The sequence below is a fragment of the Dama dama genome, chromosome 3, assembly GCF_033118175.1.
Source record: "Dama dama isolate Ldn47 chromosome 3, ASM3311817v1, whole genome shotgun sequence".
Taxonomy (NCBI): domain Eukaryota; kingdom Metazoa; phylum Chordata; class Mammalia; order Artiodactyla; family Cervidae; genus Dama; species Dama dama.
Genome location: NC_083683.1, coordinates 27,461,496 through 27,480,557, shown reverse-complemented (window position 1 = coordinate 27,480,557; position 19,062 = coordinate 27,461,496). Strand labels below are relative to the sequence as shown.

Sequence of the window (19,062 nt, the reverse complement as noted above, 5' to 3'; positions counted from 1 at the left end):
TCCTCATTTAAACTCACTTGCTTATTTGGTTGAAGCATATGAGATTGTCATCTGTGTACACAAACAAATGATAACAATTGCATATCAGTTTCATATCCACTTCAATCAATACCCTTGGATGACACTGAGTGTGATCGTGTAATTTTTAATACAAATCAAGCACTTCTGAAAGCAAAAGTGACTGTTATAAGTAACTACACTAGAACATGGGCCTGAACACAGCCTCCCAGGAAAATTACAAAGTATTAATGCCCTGTATATAAAGCCTTTCCCATGAGATTAAGAGATATAAACTACTATGTATAAAATAGATAAGCAAGAAGGATGTATTGTACAGCAAAAGGAAATACAGCCATTGTTTTGGAATGGCTTTGATCTATTAAAATATTGAAGCACTGTGTTGTATACCTGAAACTTATATTGTAAATTAACTATACTTCAATCAAAAAACTAAGACCCTCCTCATTCTCATGCCCATCTCTTTCCTTATTCTGATCTCTGGACATTCTATACTTAACTTCTTCATGCTGTAGCAATGCCAAGCTAGTTAAAGTTCCCCTTAACATACTACATAGTTCTCTTCTTTGCTAGGCCTAGAACACTTTCCCCATCTCCTTTATCCTGGCAATTCCTCAGCTGTCAATGCTCAATTGGATATCCTTTCTTTAAGAAGAACTTCCTGACCACACCAGCACACCCAGTGCTGGGTGAGATATACCTAATCATTTAGACTCCCAAAGTCTCTATGCATATCTTTGAATTTATCATATCTTTAAGTGGTCATTTACTTGCATCTTTCCTCTTCCAAACTCTAGGCCACTTGAAGTGAAGTGAAAGTTGCTCAGTTGTGTCTGACTCTTTGTGACCCCATGGACTATACAGTCCATGGAATTCTCCAGGCCAGAATACTGTAGTGGGTAGCCTTTCCCTTCTCCAGGGGATCTTCTCAACCCAGGGATCAAACCCAGGTCTCCCACACTGCAGGCAGATTCTTTACCAGCTGAGCCACAGGGGAAGCCCAAGAATACTGGAATAGGTAGCCTATCCCTTCTCCAGCAGATCTTCCCAGCCAAGGAATTGAACCAGGACCTCCTGCATTGCAGGAGGATTCTTTACCAACTGAGCTATCAGGGAAGCCAATCTTCAAAACCTCAAGTTATCTCCATTTTCACCTGAGATCCCTAGCCTCTTTCAGTGTTTTTCAGATGGCTACCACTGTTTCAGCATCAAATCCAAACTGAAAATATCCAGGCACAGCATTACCCAATAGAACTTTCTGCAACAATGGAAATATTCTGTGTCTGCACTGTCCCACACGACACTTGAGATAAACACTAATGCCACTTGAGATAAACACTAAACCCCATAAACGTGGTGGTCTCCACTAAGTTTGGCTGAGGACCTGGAAACACATAGGCACTCTATAAATGTTAGGTTAGTCAGTTAATGGAAGAAGACTCCATTTAGGTTGTGTTGTTATTGTTAATGTAAGAAAAGTATACCATTAGCATTGCTTCTTACCATTCAGGTTGAAGCCTTGGTTAGGACTGGTGAGGATCTGTCCTCCCCTACTGAGGGTCACTTGTTTGTTAAAATCATCCTCCAGAATCAGAGTTACAGACTGAAGGCAGACCAAGCCAAGGTTCTGCATAAAAATCAAATTATCAATTAAAGGAATGAGAGAGGAAAAGAGAGACCTAGTCAGGGACAAGGACAGTGGAAGAGAAAAATGGAAAAGATGAAGGAGAGAAGAAAGGAGAGAGTACGCACAGGTAAAGATTTCTGGTATACAGAAGACTTGAGAATAAGCAATATTATAAAGTAGTTTAACATTTTATTGTGAATCTCATGTAGCCCCATTACTAACAAAATATATCTTTACATTAAATACACCATATGCATATATATGCCTTTCACAGGTTATTAAATAGAAATGTTTTCAATAAAGGGCCAATAATTATGTTTTCCATAGGACATAAAGTACCTTTCCAAATTCATCTGTGATATTTAGATGTAAAAAATTCAGTACAGAAAAGAACCAAGAGAATTAGAATTCCATGTAGAAAGCTAATTAAGACTCTGACATGCTGCACAGGAGAAAAAAAAAAAATCAAACTAAAAAAAGCTTATAAACTAGATTGGAATTTTGTTGGAAACAACCATTTTATGTTGGAATAAAAGTAGAATAAAAGATTTTGGCAAAACTGTGACTACTTGATTTAGAAAGAGAAATGAAAGACCTGTGTTTCTTTGTTTACAAATAATAGATGTGTTTATTTCAAGAAAAGATCTAAAATAAATATTCCCACATGCTAAAAAAAAAAAAAAAGCCATCATATCTATTTAGAATGATGTGAAACTTGTTAAATTCTGTCAAAAATCATCTTTAAGATAGTAGTTTTGAGGCAACAAAATCTTATTATGCAGTCATGCATGAAATGTTTCAAAAATCTGTACATACAAACACTATTTTTAAGAAAAAATGCAATAAACATATAATATTTAATCTAAGACTTTTTTATATTTTGCTATCTTTGAAATCAGGAGACATGATATAGTTAATAGCATACATAGATCAATCATCAACATGTTTTTTTCATTGTGGTATACAGAATAATGATGCATCTTAACAATCAATGGTGTCTGATTTTTGAAGAAAACAACTATACCTATTCATGTTACTATTTTTAACCTAGATAAGAAGTTTGAGCCAAAAAAAATGAACACTCCTCTGGTCATTTTGAAATGCTCTTACCTGTTCACAGTGAGCTTTCTGTAAAGTAATTGTGAATTTATCTTTTCCAGTTCCTTTTACAAGGATGTATTGGCACATTCCAATGAAAGAATAATGTCGACCATCAAAAGTAGTAAAATGGGAATCACCTACAACGGAGCACTGAACTAGAAGAAGGAGTAGCAGGGGTGGGTAGAGGAAGAGAAGAGGAAGAAAAATGGAGAAAAGGAGGAGGAAGAAATTATGTTTATTCTTAAAAAGCAGTAGGTCAAAAAAAAAGCAGTAGGCCAACTCAGAGTAACTATTCAGGTATCAGAAAGAATAGTTAAAGTGTTAAAAATTTACTAGTTTGACAAACTCGCTAAATTATATTATTTGATTAAATTTTAAATGTATTTAATTATAGCTGTTCCACATTTTTTAGAGTTTATAATATTTGTACAATTTTCATAAATTTTTACCAAAGTTGTCTGCTCAGAGCTATCATTTATTCAATTTTCCACTTATCCTCTGAATATCTGGATTTAAAGAGCATTACATCTCTTGTTATATATGAGAAGACCTTATGAATATCAGTGCTAGCTTTCTCCTCAATTTCAAGAAAATCAAGACATTTTCTTTAAAAACATTTTAAAAGATTACCTGGGCAGTCATGCTCAGTGCAGTTCCAAACCCCACCAACACACACACTAAATAAAATGATAAAAATATTAATCTAATTGCACAGAAAAACTGTATGAATGTTTGCAATAATGTATTGGTTAATGTAGCGAATGTATCACGTTTCTTAGGTTCAGAATAATCTGACTTGAAAAACATCTCTCCAAAAGTTCAATTAACTGAACTTTTAGGCCAGCACCTAAATTATTATTTATTGCATGCCGTATTTAAAAATCAATAAAGATGATACAACAGTAATACAGATTAGTCAAGTACAAAAGTACTAAGCAGAGAACTTCTGTTTCTTTCCTTCCCTCACTGCTTAAACCAAAAGAAAGGCCACACACAATAAAGCATTTACCTGTATCATTAGAAAAATACAAATAATGTGCTAAGATTAATAAGTCACTGCATCTACTTAAAACTTTTAAAGTTGGCTTTGAAGATCATCAGACATTAAAGAGAAAGAAAAGATATCCCCTTTGTAAGATAAATTCTGCCTTCTACCATCAAACAGATAATGAATTTTGAAGGAAAGAATAATCTCTGAAAGGCAGGAATTCAAATCAGTATCTAAGAACAGGGTTAGTTTTCAACTGTATTTCAGTTATATACACAGACAGCAAAGGGAAAATTGCCTAATGACATTTATACCTCTATTTCTTTTTAGACTGCCCTGGAGGGATTTAATCTTTGACTATAGTAGCTAACTAGTTAGCTAATTTAAGTGTTGAAAAGTCTCTAATCATGGCCCAGAATTGGTGATATGAAGAGTCACTTTTTAAAGTACTCAATACAGAAGGACAAGAGAACCGTCAAATTCTATGAGTAAAAGCATGTGCAAATTAGTGATTATTCAATAGTTCATCACATGGATATAAAAATTTATAGAATTACCAACGGAAGTGAGAAAAGTTACATCATAAAAGAAAATATAGATGGTCCCTCCTACCCCGATGTTGCTGTAAAGGCTTTAAATACAATGAAACTGAGTCTGCGAATTTTGGGAAGAAAAATCTGTAAAAAGTATATCTCTTTAAACATATGTCAAGGCAAAATTGTCCCCTAGTCAGGTACCCAGAAATAATTAGCTGTAATTGATCACATACCATTCAGTACATTCTTGTTCAATTTTTGAGCCAACTGAATATGCTAATCCATGAAAATTGCATGGGCAGTTTTCCAAGGAGATGCAAGTCCCATTTTCCATTATGAGGCCTATTTAAGAAAAATATATATCAAATGCACATAAGAAATAATAAGAATTATATCCTTTGAATAAAATAATTTGGCCAACTTTTATCAAACACTTGCTTTCACTAGGTGCTAGAAATACAAATTACTTGTAAGGAGCCTGGCTCTGTATCAATCAGCAGCTACTATTTCAGCAGTTTTCAACTTTCTTATCCCATTACCTGCTATCAAAATGTTAAGATTCACAACACAGAAATAGGGCAACTAATGTCTCTTTGCTTTTGAGAGAAGAGGGGAGGAGAAGTGGGAGAAAGTATTGAATTTATCCTGTTTAATTTCTGTTTATGTGAAAGTAAGAGATTTACACTATCATCACACAGGTAATAAAGAGCCAGAAAATGCTTCTCAAAGGGCTAGTGCAGTAGAACCACAATTGTTACTTCTTTCTAACGAGTAAAGGTGGTTGAACCAATGTTACTAAGCACATTCTTTGATGCAGCTGATCATTTTCCAGAGAAAGACTTTCTGGTCAAAGGAATTATGTTCTGGTGCATGGATTTATGTTCTGGCGCAAAGTCCTTATCACATCATTGACTGGGAGCAAACAGTTCAGGCCTGGCACTGGTCCACCGGACTTTGAGGAGCATTGACAGAACAGTGGACCGAGGTCAACAGATCTGATTTTAAGTAGTCCTCACTCGTATTAAGTACACGACAGTAGGAAAATACTCAACATCTCTGGGATTGTATTTTTTTTTTTTAATTTTTTTTGGGGGATTGTATTTTTTAATCTGCAAAAATAAAAGGGTTTGAGTAAATCCTCAATGTTCTTATAAATGTCTATTAATTTGTATTGCGGATTTAAATCCCATCTCTATCATTTGCTATGTCACTTCTAATTACAAATATTAAAACTACATCAGTATGTCTTCTTTGGAGAAATGTCTGTTTAGTTCTTTGGCCCATTTTTTGATTGGGTCATTTATTTTTCTGGAATTGAGCTGCAGGAGTTGCTTGTATATTTTTGAGATTAATCCTTTGTCTGTTTCTTCATTTGCTATTATTTTCTCCCAATCTGAGGGCTGTCTTTTCACCTTACTTATAGTTTCCTTTGTAGTGCAAAAGCTTTTAAGTTTCATTAGGTCCCATTTGTTTAGTTTTGCTTTTATTTCCAGTATTCTGGGAGGTGGGTCATAGAGGATCTTGCTTTGATTTATGTCGGAGAGTGTTTTGCCTATGTTCTCCTCTAGGAGTTTTATAGTTTCTGGTCTTACATTTAGATCTTTAATCCATTTTGAGTTTATTTTTGTGTATGGTGTTAGAAAGTGTTCTAGTTTCATTCTTTTACAAGTGGTTGACCAGTTTTCCCAGCACCACTTGTTAAAGAGGTTGTCTTTTTTCCATTGTATATCCTTGCCTCCTTTGTCGAAGATAAGGTGTCCATAGGTTCGTGGATTTGTCTCTGGGCTTTCTATTCTGTTCCATTGATCTATATTTCTGTCTTTGTGCCAGTACCATACTGTCTTGATGACTGTGGCTTTGTAGTAGAGTCTGAAGTCAGGCAGGTTGATTCCTCCAGCTCCATTCTTCTTTCTCAAGATTACTTTGGCTATTCGAGGTTTTTAGATGGCTAACAAACACATGAAAAGATGCTCAACATCACTCATTATTAGAGAAATGCAAATCAAAACCACAATGAGGTACCATTACACGCCAGTCAGGATGGCCGCTATCCAAAAGTCTACAAGCAATAAATGCTGGAGAGGGTGTGGAGAAAAGGGAACCCTCTTACACTGTTGGTGGGAATGCAAACTAGTACAGCCGCTATGGAAAACAGTGTGGAGATTCCTTAAAAAACTGGAAATAGAACTGCCATATGACCCAGCAATCCCACTTCTGGGCATACACACTGAGGAAACCAGATCTGAAAGAGACACATGCACCCCAATGTTCATCGCAGCACTGTTTATAATAGCCAGGACATGGAAGCAACCTAGATGCCCATCAGCAGATGAATGGATAAGGAAGCTGTGGTACATATACACCATGGAATATTACTCAGCCATTAAAAAGAATTCATTCGAACCAGTCCTAATGAGATGGATGAAGCTGGAGCCCATTATACAGAGTGAAGTAAGCCAGAAAGATAAAGAACATTACAGCATACTGACACATGTATATGGAATTTAGAAAGGTGATAACGATAACCCTATATGCAGAACAGAAAAAGAGACACAGAAATACAGAACAGACTTTTGAACTTTGTGGGAGAATGTGAGGGTGGGATATTTCAAAAGAACAGCATGTATACTATCTATGGTGAAACAGATCACCAGCCCAGGTGGGATGCACGAGACAAGTGCTCCGGCCTGGTGTACTGGGAAGACCCAGAGGAATCGGGTGGAGAGGGAGGTGGGAGGGGGGATCGGGATTGGGAATACATGTAAATCCATGGCTGATTCATATCAATGTATGACAAAACCCACTGGAAAAAAAAATAATAATAATAATAAAAATTAAAAAAAAAATAAAATAAAATGGGAAAAAAAAATAATAATAAAAAAAAAAAAATAAAAAAAATAAAAAAATAAAAAAAAAAAAAAAAAACTACATCAGGACTAAAATCTTGTACTACCAAGATATGAAGACTTCTTTCTGAATTTGATTTTGTCTTTAAAAACTGAAAACATATAAATTATTGTTGTTGTTGTTTAGTCGCTGTCGTGTCCGACTCTTTGAGACCCCGTGGACTGCAGCCCACCAGGTTCCTCCGTCCATGGGATTTCCCAGGCAAGACTACTGGAGTGGGTTGCCATTTCCTTCTCCAGGGGATCTTCCTGATCCAGGGATCAAAGCCTTTAATTAAAGCAAAGCATCCATTCCTTGTAGTCACTTCAAGGATCAAATCCTACAAGGGGAGAAAGTTTGCAATAGCCCTAACATCCCGAGAGAGGACACTAAGGCATGGCTCTTGGATCACAGGGTTCCAGCCACAGCGAGCGCAGACACGGTTTCTTTCAGGAAGCACTTACCATCCGGGCAGTAACATCCATCGAGACAATGGAGATTGCTCCCAAGACACTGTTTCTCGAATGTGCAGGTTGGTGGGCAACAGCTGATACAATCCCGATGGACAAAGCTGTCATCACATTTATCAACTAAAACAGGCAAACAGGTGAGCGCGTCAACGTTACTCAACGCTCTTTGAAAAGGGTTACAGTGCTTTTTTGTCTGTTTTGATTTTTTTATTGAAGTATAGTTGATTTACAATATTGTGTAGGTTTCAGGTGTATGGCACAGTGATTCAGTTATATATATATGAGATATATGTCATGCATAGTTTATATATACAAATTCTTTTTCAGATTATTTTCCCTTATGCATTATCACATTATATTGAGTATGGTTCCCTGTACTATACTGTAGGTCCCTATTGGTTATCTACTTTATACCTAGTAGTGTGTATATTTTAATCTCAGCCTCCTAGTTTATTCTTCCCCCCACCTCTCTTCTCCCCTTGGTTTGTTTTCTGTATCTGTGAGCCTCTTTCTATTTTGGAAATAAGTTCATTTGTTTCTTTTTATCTTTAGATTCCACATGTATGCATTATCATATGGTATTTATCTTAGAATATTTCTCAGTCATAAAAAGAATGAAATAATGCTATTTGCAGCAACATATGTGAGAGATTATCATAATAAGTGAAGAAAGTCAGATAAAGACAAAGATTAGAGTGCTTTAAAAGTAGTCAAAGATTTACCAATATTATTGCATCAATAACAAGTCTTTGCAGTTCACTAGTTTTGAACAGTAGGGTAAGTTTTGAGTACTAGGATAAGCCTAAAATTAACAGAAGTACACAGACATGGCTGGAAACTAAGGAAACATACTGCATGCTGGAAAGTCATCTCTCCAATCTTGAATAGGGTATCCCGCATGGGAACAGGCTCTAGCATACTCGGTGGCCGCTCGACAATAGGTCTCATCATCATGAGTTCTGGAAAGTGAAAAGACAGATCAAAAATTATACAGGAAATATTGACCGGAACTATGCCATTGAGCTCTTGTTCTGGAGAAATGCTGACTACGTGGTGAATATTCTAATATTAGTTGATGTCAGCTTATGTATATGTATATAATGTATAATAATGCAGAAAACACATAAACTTGGGATCCCAGATTTAAAAGACTAAGTAAATTGTTTCATTTAAGTCCTTCAATAATTTGGCCATTTTTCTTTGGACTCAAAGGAGTACCATACTGAAAAAGATTTCTATTTTAATTATGACATTTGTTCTAGAATCTTTGTATTATTTTGCTCCCACACAAAGCATCCCAGACCTTTCAAAATTTAATAAATCCTATCAATATTATTATTAATTAATCCTATTTAATAATTCTATCACAACAAAAACATCAAATATGAAAATGATTTCTAAGATACCATGCTTTTGATAGTTTACATGCTGGAATAAAATCAATATTAATAATAAGCACTTGTGAAGGATTAAATAAATAGCATTTCATTTGAGATTTAGAAGATTTTTAATTCTTTCAGGTTTAAATTACTAAAGCCAGTTACTTTGCTAATGTTGCCAAGAGTGAATAATCCCTAAGTATTTTTTTATAATCACCTTAGAAACTCCCCCAAACAAATATAAGAGGTCAGCCAATTCCCAAAGCAGATTAACAAGGCATCTATAAAATCAACAGTGTTTATAAGGTAGTGGGCTTGTTTTTCAATCCAACTGAAAGTCTAAATAGCTAAATATCTTTACAACCTTAGGAATGCTGTGTTTTGTGAACCTTAGCATTTTCAGTATTTCTATTGTAAAAACCACTGATCTCAAATTGCCCTTATCCTGTGTTACTGTAATTGGAGTCGTGCAGATTATCTAGTCCAATTAACTAAGCTTTAGAAGAAAAAAAAGGACTGAAGACTTCAGAAGCATAGAAAATATTCTAAATCTCCAAACAAGTCTCTGAAAAACAGGGTAAGTTAAAACTGTTGAATTCTTAGAAAGATGTTAAATTTATGATTTACTCTAAACATATGCATTTTTCCTACAATTAAGGGAGGCTTTGAAAGCTAATAAAGTAACTGAATATTGGTTTTCCAACATAACGCAACTATTATTCTAATTGTTTATTGTGTCTATGTTACACTAGGCACTTTACATATGGCATTGCATAAAAACAGTTGGGCAACAAATTATTTACTGACAGGAAAATTAGCTTACTTTTCCATTTTGGATGTTAACTTTAATAAGGAAAATAAGCATTAAGTAACAGTTGTTTTTATTTTTTATTTTTTTTTATTATTATTATTTTTTTTTTCCAGTGGGTTTTGTCATACATTGATATGAATCAGCCATGGATTTACATGTAACAGTTGTTTTTAAATCAATTGACTTGGGTGTGGCAAGATTAGCAGCATTTCCTTGCTGCTAAGTTTAGCACTATTAGAAGCAGAATGAGGAGGACCTGAGTTCAAGGACTGATATTCTATCATCCTTCAAATTCCAACTCAGCTATCATTTTCTCTAGGTACTTCCTGGTAAGGTTAGTAGTTCTCTCTTCCACACTCACTGTACTTTGCATTTAAAACTGGTACAATTGCTGAGAACCTGTTTTTCTGCCCCATGAGAATCTGAGTTCCTAGGACAGGGACTATTTCTAAAGTGTTTCTGTTTCCGCGGCCAACAGACACATGAAAGGATGCTCAATGTCACTAATCATCAGGGAAATACAAATCAAAACCACAATGAGATATCACTGTGCACCTGTCAGAATGGATGTTGTCAAAAAAAAAAACAACAAATAACAAATTGCTGGTGAAGAGGTGGAGAAAAAGGAACTCAAGTGAACTGCTGGTGGGAATGGAAAATGGTGTAGCCACTATGGGAAAGAGAATGAAAATTCCTCAAAAAACTAAAAATAGAATTACCCTACGATCAAGCAGTTCCACTCTTGGGTATGTATCTGAAGAATGCAAAAGCACTGACTTGAAAAGATACATGCTTATTATCAACGTTCACAGCAGCATTATTTTTTCATCAGTAGAAGGCATTCATTTTTTTCAAGCAAAATTTACCAACATCAGAGCCAGCTTCCCGGGAACGTGACCTGTGCAGTCAGTCACACAGGCCCTGCTCTCAAACAGGCCGTCACTTAGCTGGACCTGCACTCGCTTCATGCTCTGCTATCACTATCTTGAACGCTTAGCAATTTTTTTTTTAACAAGGGGCCTTGTGTTTTCACTTTGTACTACCCCCTCCCCCCTTGATTTATTACATTATAAACAAATTAACTGACATTCTGACATAATCCAGGCTAAAACACAGTCAACCTACCTGGAATAAGCAGAAGTTAAGAAACTAAGCAAAAGGCAAATTCAGTTCTCCTGAGAATAGTCAGGTTATATGAAATAAGATCAAGCAAAAATTCATACTCCTTACTATGAGCCCTAAGACTCTAGGTAATCTGGATCTAGACCCTGCCTACTTCTCTAACTTCATCTCCTCTCTCTCTCTTCCATTCACCATGTTCCAGCCACACTTTTTGTGTTCTGTAAACACCCCAAATTTGTTTTGCCATCCTTCCCAGGAGGCACTAAAAATGAAAGTGTTAGTTGCTCAGTCGTGTCTGACTTTGTGACCTCAGGGACTATAGCCTGCCAGGCTCCTCTGTCCACGGGATTTTCCTGGCAAGAATACTGGAGTGAGTTGCCATTTCCTTCTCCAAGGGATCTTCCCGACTCAGGGATTGAACACAGATCTTCTGTACTGCAGGTGGTTTTTTTTACATCTGAGCCATCAGAGGAGTTAGTAGTAAAGAACTCAACTGACAATACGGGAGATATGATAGATACGAGTTCGATCCCTGGGTTGGGAAGACTCCCTGGAGGAGGGCACGGCAACCCACTCCAGTATTCTTGCCTGGAGAATCCCATGGTCAGAGGACCTGGCAGGCTTCAGTCCAGAGAGTCGCAAAGAGTCAGACATGACCGAAATGACTTAGCACATAGCATTACTTGTAACAGTCAAGATGTGGAAGCAACCTAAGTGTCCATCAACAGGTGGATGGATAAAGACCATATTATAAATGGAATACTATAAATGGAATATTACACAGCCAAAACAGGGAACACAATTTTGCCATTTGCAGAAACATGGATGGGTCTGAAGGGTATTATGCTTAGTAAAAAAGCAAATACTGTGTGTTTTCACTTATAGGTCAAATTTTTAAAAAATAAAATGAATGAATATAGCAAAAGAAAAACAGATTCACAGAGAACAAAACTAGTGGTTATCAGACTAGTAGGGAGAGGGTGTGGGGTGGGACAAAATAGGAGAAAATAGGGGTTAAGAGGTGCAAACTACTAGGTATAAAATAAACAAGATACAAACATGTAATGTACAGCATGGAGAATATAGTCAATATTTTAAAATAACTCTAAATAGAAAAGAATCCATAAACATATGGAATCACTATGTTATATACCTGAAACTAATATAATATTGTAAATCAATTATACATCACCAAAAAATGCTTAAAGTAAAATAAAATAAATTAAAAATCAACATAATAAATTGTTTCTATTGCACCAAGATGTGACATAATGTGACATAATGCTCAGCTCAGAATAGACACTCAGGAAATATGTATTAAATTGAATTCAATATACTATCCTAGTCCAAGCAGGAAATTTATATTCAACAGATTCATAATTATATAATCATGGTATAGAATCCCTGTGAGGCAGTCCTTTAATATAAGAAGTGAACAGAATCTCCTTTAGGGGAAAAAGAATGTAGGCGGGTGTAGTCCTGGATGGACTATTGAGGAGAGTAAAAGGCCAACTCTGGTACCTTCCCTCTTCCATTTTATCAATGCACACTTATTCACTTGCATAGTCTTTTCTTTGGTTTACATGCCTGCTTTGCCTGGCTTCTTCAGCTCAAATACATATCTTAAGGTGTCAGTTGATTTCAACCAGTAAAGGTGTTTCACCATTCTGCTGTTTTTATTTGCACTAAAGAAAGCAACTACATTTCAAAATTCAAAGCGTAAACACAACAAAATTTCAAGAGACAAAAATGTGAACTTCTTAATGATGAAATTTCAGATGAAGCAGGTACAGCAGGCTACATTTTGTGCCCAGGTCCCTCTTCTTTTTAATATTAGAACCTGCAAGTTTTTGCTGGGCATACGGCTGCCCAGCCAGACAACATTTCCCAGCTGTCCTTACTTCTAGGGGTGGCCATGTTTCTAAGTTTTGGCCAAAGGGTTAAAAGTGAAAATGTGCATGAAACTTCTAGATCTCTTCCTTAAAAGTGCTGGTGGTGGTGGTTTAGTCACTAAGTCGTGTCCAACTCTTGGGACCCCATGGGCTGTAGCCCACCGGGCTCCTCTGTCCATGGGATTTTCCAGGCAAGAATACTGGAATGGGTTTGCCATTTCCCTCTCCAGGGGATCTTCCCAACCCAGAGATTGAACCCAGGTCTTCTGCACCACAGGCAGATTCTTTACTGACAGCTATGACAGCTCTTTATTTCCTTTTCTCCCTTCCTAAGGGCTAAAAGAAGGACATGGCAGTGGTGAGACGGTTTTTGACAATGAAATTGAGAATAATACCCTAGGCCCTGGGAGATGACATAGCCAAGAGTATCACTGAATCAATGGAAAACTCAGGGAGCAGACACACACCACACACTATGAACCCAAGACCACTTGCCAGCCTGGACTTCACATGAGAGAAATATAAGCATTTAATTTAATTGAAGTCCCTGATAATCTGCCAATTGAAGCAGCCAAACAATATCCCAACTAATAAATGGAGAATGACTTTTCTGGATCTGCCAGAAATAAGGGCAATGGACTACTTACAGATCCTTCCAAAAGAGACTGATAGAACAAAGATATAACAATACAGCATTTAAATGAAAAGTAAAACCAAATAGAGAACAGAATCTTGTTAAATATAAAGAAAGGTCAGTACTCAATATTTTGGGAAGAGGGAGTATTCTTTCAAAGCTCCTGGATTAATTAAAAAATCCCTGAAATTTAGACTATACATACAAATAAAGTTATAACTGTACTTAACTCAAAATTAACAAATATCCCAAACAATCTCATTTTAATATCTGGAAAATATCATTGCATTCATTATTTTTATAATTATCTTAATCTAATTAAAGGCAGAGTGATTATAAGTAACATAATTTCACACTGCCTCAAACTTTCCTGTTTGTTTTCACTTTTGGTAAACTTAAACCTAACAAGCTACCAGGATTTAATTTCAGAGGTTTTATTCAAACAAAAATTAGTCTGGTCTTTCATAACAATGTTTCCATATACCATTTATACTTCTTGGAATACTTAAAAAATAAAAGCATATTAAAAATTTCTTGAGATACTCTCTAACATTCAAGATAGCTAATCACATACATTTGGTAATTTTTTTTCAAATAGAAGTATAATTGATTTACAATGTTGTGTTAGTTTCTGGTGTATAGCAAAGTGATTCAGTTATACATATATACACATTCTTTTTCATTTTCTTTTCCATTATGTTTTATTACAAGACATTGAATACAGTTCCCTGCTCTATTCAGTAGGACTTTGTTCTTTATCTATTCTATATACAGTAGTTTGTATCTGCTAGTCCCAAACTCCTAATTTATCCCTCCCCACAGCTCTTCCCCTTTGGTAACATAAGCTTGTCTTCTATGATTGTCTGCTTCTATTTAATAAATAAGTTAATTTGCATAGTATTTTAGATTTCACATTTAAGTGATAGCATATGGTATTTGTCTCTCTCTTTCTGACTTGGCCTGATAATCTCTAGGTTCAACCATGTTGCTGCAAATGGCATTATTTCATTCTTTTTATGACTGAGTAGTATTTCATTGTATATATAGATATGTCACATCTTCTTTCTTAATTTAGTTTGAATCCAAGGATATTTGCTTTACAATATTGTGTTGATTTTTGCCATACATCAACATGACTCTGCCACATATATACATATGACCCCTTATGCCACATCCTCTTTATCCATTTATCTGTTCATGGACACTTAAATTGTTTCCATATCTTGGCTATTGTTAATAGTGCTGCTATGAATACTGGTGTGCATGTATCTTTTACTTGTTAAATTTTTGAAAAAATAAAAAGACTTCAATAATGGTAATCTATATTGATGAACATACTATGATGAGTCTCACTGAATTGTCCCTAGACAACCACCTTTGTCTGGTGTTCTTAACCCAGGAGGGAATGCAGGAGCCTGTAACCTTGGTGTGAAAGATATTACATGTTTATTTTGCCTAATTTTCTGCTTATATTTAGCATTTCTTTCAGTTACACACATAGGCAATACATAAGGCAATGTTCTTAGCAGAATCTGTAACTTTATCATCAATATAACTCATGTCTCATTTTTCATATTTTCATTATTTATACTCTTTTTTTAGTTGGAGTTTCAACATCAAACTCTCAAAAATTAATAGAATGAATATACAGAAAAGTAGAAAGATATGGTAGGCCTGGAAAACACCATGAACCAATGAAAAATAATTAAGACTTACACAATTTTCATACAAAGTAGGATACAAATTCTATTCAAGTTCCCATAGACTATAAACTAGGAGACACTGGAACATATCCAGGGACATAAAACAAGGTGCCAAGCTTTCACGGCCTAAAGGTATTGAAATCATACAGAGTCTGTTCTCTTATCACTGTGGAATTATGTGAGAAATCAATATCAAAAGATATTTGAAAACAACCCACATATTTTCGGGCTTCCCTCGTGGCTCAGCTGGTAAAGAATTTGCCTGCAATGCAGGAGACCTGCGTTTGATCCCTGGGTTGGGAAGATCCCCTGGAGAAGGGAAAGGCTACCCACTCCAGTATTCTGGCCTGGAGAATTCCATGGACTGTACAGCCCATGGGGTCACAAAGAGTCAGACATGACTGAGCAGCTTTCATCACCATCATCATCATTATCATCACATATTTTCAAGTGCAATGTGACTATTACCCGGTAAATTTTTAATAGCTGTTAGTACAGCTTATGTTTTACATTTCCCACTACATCCCAACTGCTGAGATAGTAAAGTTATAGAATGGTTTTTGCTCTTCTTTTTGGATAAAAGAGTTTCATTATAAATACTAATTATTTCACTTACTTGCAAAGATCATTAACACAGCTGGCAATATATAAATATGGATCAATATATTCATGGCAGCTCAAAAAGGGAAATTGCAACAGGATCTGACACTTGAAGAAGATTGCCTATGCAGAAAAAGATGGTAGTCACTAGAACATACTAAATGATATGCATGTACTCTCATTTCGTTCTGTTGATCTATTTGCAAGATTCTCTGATCTTACTAGGAAAGAGAAGGTATGTAAGCTTATAAATTTAAACAACATTTTCTAACTATTTTCATAATGAGCACAACTTTTATGAAGCTCATTGCATTCATCATTTTGGAAGTAAACACAAATTTATTCTTCTTGCATTACATTTCTGGAATTTAATAGTGTCTAATTATGTTGTGTTTACACTAAAAATGATTAGTGTGAAATATACAAATACAATTATACGTGTGCTGTATCCAACATGCCAAGGTTTTTCACATCATATTTACCTCAAATGCTGGCATTCCGCTGGAGCAAGGATTTGGAAAATCTGAGGGTGTGGGTACACATTTGGTGTCATCTGCAGTTTGCACCGACCAATTATTTGCAAACATAGCAATGTCTTCTGTATAGTCCTCTATTACACACAAACACACACACACACACAAATATGTGTAATAGGATCACTTTCCACAAGCACACAGTTCACCAACATAAAATTTCTGGTCAAAAAGCTAAACTCAGTAACTTTATAATTACCAATGATAATAGACTATAGAATTTCTTTAGCATAATATCCATACAAATAAATTGAACAAAATTTAAGTACCAAATACCAATAATACCCTTGGAGTAGAAAAGCAAGCTTCGTTGAAGGAGCATGGGGGAGGGTTGAAAGTGAGTGGCACCGGAAAAGTACTAATTAGCCTGCAGTGTATACGGCAAAGAGGAGGAAAATATGCATAAAACTGAAAACATAAATATACGTTTGGCATTAAAAATTTTCAGACAGCCCTTTCATTCTACTTGACATTAGTCAGAACCTTACTAAAATTGTAGCTCCCTTTAGGGGTACCTAGAGCCCTCATGGAGATTTCAGAGGATGGACAGACAATGAAAAAATGGAAAAGACAGCTGGAGAAGAGGGGACTAAGAAGTGAATTAATTTCATGTGACTATGCTGAATAGTGTTTCTAAAGATGCTCAGGACAGATTAAGAATCCAGATACCATCCCAGCAGTATTCTGAAGCAAGATTCAGGAGCTAATGTACTGCAGCAAAAAGCGGACTGTCGCTGGAGAGCACTCTGGGCCTTCTGCCCGTCCGAGGACAAGTCCAGGGCCTGACATGAACATGAGTTCTGCCCCACATTCAGAGAAGGGCTGAATCTGAAACCATGGTTCCTTAGCAGATCCAAACAAGACGACATCTTATAGTTCCATCTAACAGCTAGCCTTCATGTCTGAGTTAGCTTCTCCACCAATGACATATACACAGCCACAGGTCTACTGTACAATACAAGTTACTGCACCACGAGAATCAAATATAGCAAGCCAAATGGTTCACTACTCTCCGTTTCTTCCAGATAGGAAGATGTCTACTTACTACTACCAATTGTTGGAAAGATCGTGGAAGTTTACCCATTAGAAAGCTTTGCTCTGTTAGTATAAAATCCCAAACTTTACTGGGGCCTGAAAGACTTTCTGATCTGGCCTCTGCACTTCCCCAACTCCCCACCTCCTCATCCACGCTATCCCACCCCACCTCTCTTACATCTTCCACTCCTATTCTTGGTCAACCAGCTCCAATCATTCGGGTTTTATACCATTCTTCACTCATGCTCATTCCCACTCTGCTTCTGCTTTTGCCCTTGCATTTCCCCCTTCAATATCACTCTTCCCCCCAACCTTCCCTCTGCTCTCTCCCTGACTTCATGTGGAATTCTATTCAGTATGACCTCCTCAGAGAGGCTTTCTCTGGCACGTGATCTAGACCCTCTAAACAAACACTGTTCTATCAGTCTCCTTTCCCCCTTTTTTTTCACACCTGCTATTGCTCACAAAAAAATTGTGTTTTAATTTGTCTCTTTATTTACTTTGCCTTCTACTAAATGAAAGGGGAGAGCTTGTCTAAGCTATCCTATTGCTGGATCCCTAGTTTACTATCTTGTATAGAGTGGGTGCTCAAAGTATATTTGCTAAATGAGGGAACAAATAAGTACAAGGAAGTTTGCCATGTTTATTAAATAGATTATTATATCCTAGATGTTTGGTCCACCTCATTCTCTGATAGTGTTGGAAATGTGTCACACTCAGCAAAGCATAGATTGGATCTAACATACTTAATTTTTAAAAGGGAAAACTAATGTTCCTTTTAAATACATTTGTAGTCACATTTCATTTCAAAGCATCATCATAAGTTTTTCTTTCAAAGGTCCTTTTGAAAATATATATTCGTTTATTTGGCTGCTCTGGGTTTTTGTGCTACACTCAGGACCTTTGTTGAGTCATGCAGATCTTTCGCTGTCGTGCACGGACACTCTAGTTGTGATGCACCAGCGTAGCTGCCCCACGTGGAGGACCTTAGTTCACCCATTCGGGATCGAATCTGCACCTCTGCACCACACAGTGGTTTTTTTTTTTTTACAAAGTGGATTCTTAATGACCGGACAACCAGGGAAGTCTCCAGCATATTTTAAAGGTCTGACGAATCAAAAATATTTCCTAGAGGCCCACTTTTTCCCATATTTATACACAAATTTTAATGTAACTAAACAACCTGGGCAATCCTGTAGAGGTCATTTTAATTCCAACTTTTAACCACATATTTAGCTATTTTTATTACACTACATGGCATTACTATGAGACTTTAAATTCATACCAACTGGTGGTCCTGAAGCCTGCAAAACTAAAATTAAAATGCTTCATATAAAATGTGCTACAAATGAAGTAATTTATTGTCCATATTGGGACACTTCTGAGAGTGAAAGAGAGACACTATTAATTATTATGCTGGGAAAAACAAGAGAAAATCAGGGGTTCTATGATGTGTATAGCTAGCTATAGACATGAATTATGGAATAAGAATCTCAATTAGTCAACAAACTTAAATCTTTCTATATCTACAGAAATTCTGAAAAGGCTCGTTTCTTTGTGAAATCATGCCTGAAGAATGCATAGGAATGTACAGAGAAATACAATTTTAATCACTGCTAAGAAACAATGAATTCAATGGCATTCAGTCAAACTACTGCTCTGCCTCTAAAGATTTATCTAATGAGCAAAGTACAGACTTTGCTGATTAGTTTCAAGGAAATATTAGG

At 36.1% G+C, this 19,062-nt stretch overlaps 1 protein-coding gene across 1 annotated transcript in view; it reads right to left on the bottom strand.

The window, feature by feature from the left end:
• Nucleotides 1–19,062, bottom strand: part of OTOGL (otogelin like) — a 171,149-nt gene that overhangs the window by 123,650 nt on the left and 28,437 nt on the right. Inside the window, exons 9-16 of the mRNA XM_061133064.1 lie at nucleotides 16,250–16,377; nucleotides 15,784–15,890; nucleotides 8,479–8,585; nucleotides 7,621–7,746; nucleotides 4,504–4,612; nucleotides 3,377–3,423; nucleotides 2,756–2,901; nucleotides 1,522–1,645 (exon numbers count right to left, since the gene is read on the bottom strand). Coding sequence (XP_060989047.1) covers nucleotides 1,522–1,645; nucleotides 2,756–2,901; nucleotides 3,377–3,423; nucleotides 4,504–4,612; nucleotides 7,621–7,746; nucleotides 8,479–8,585; nucleotides 15,784–15,890; nucleotides 16,250–16,377 — 894 coding nt within the window. The remainder of the gene's footprint in view (nucleotides 1–1,521; nucleotides 1,646–2,755; nucleotides 2,902–3,376; nucleotides 3,424–4,503; nucleotides 4,613–7,620; nucleotides 7,747–8,478; nucleotides 8,586–15,783; nucleotides 15,891–16,249; nucleotides 16,378–19,062) is intronic.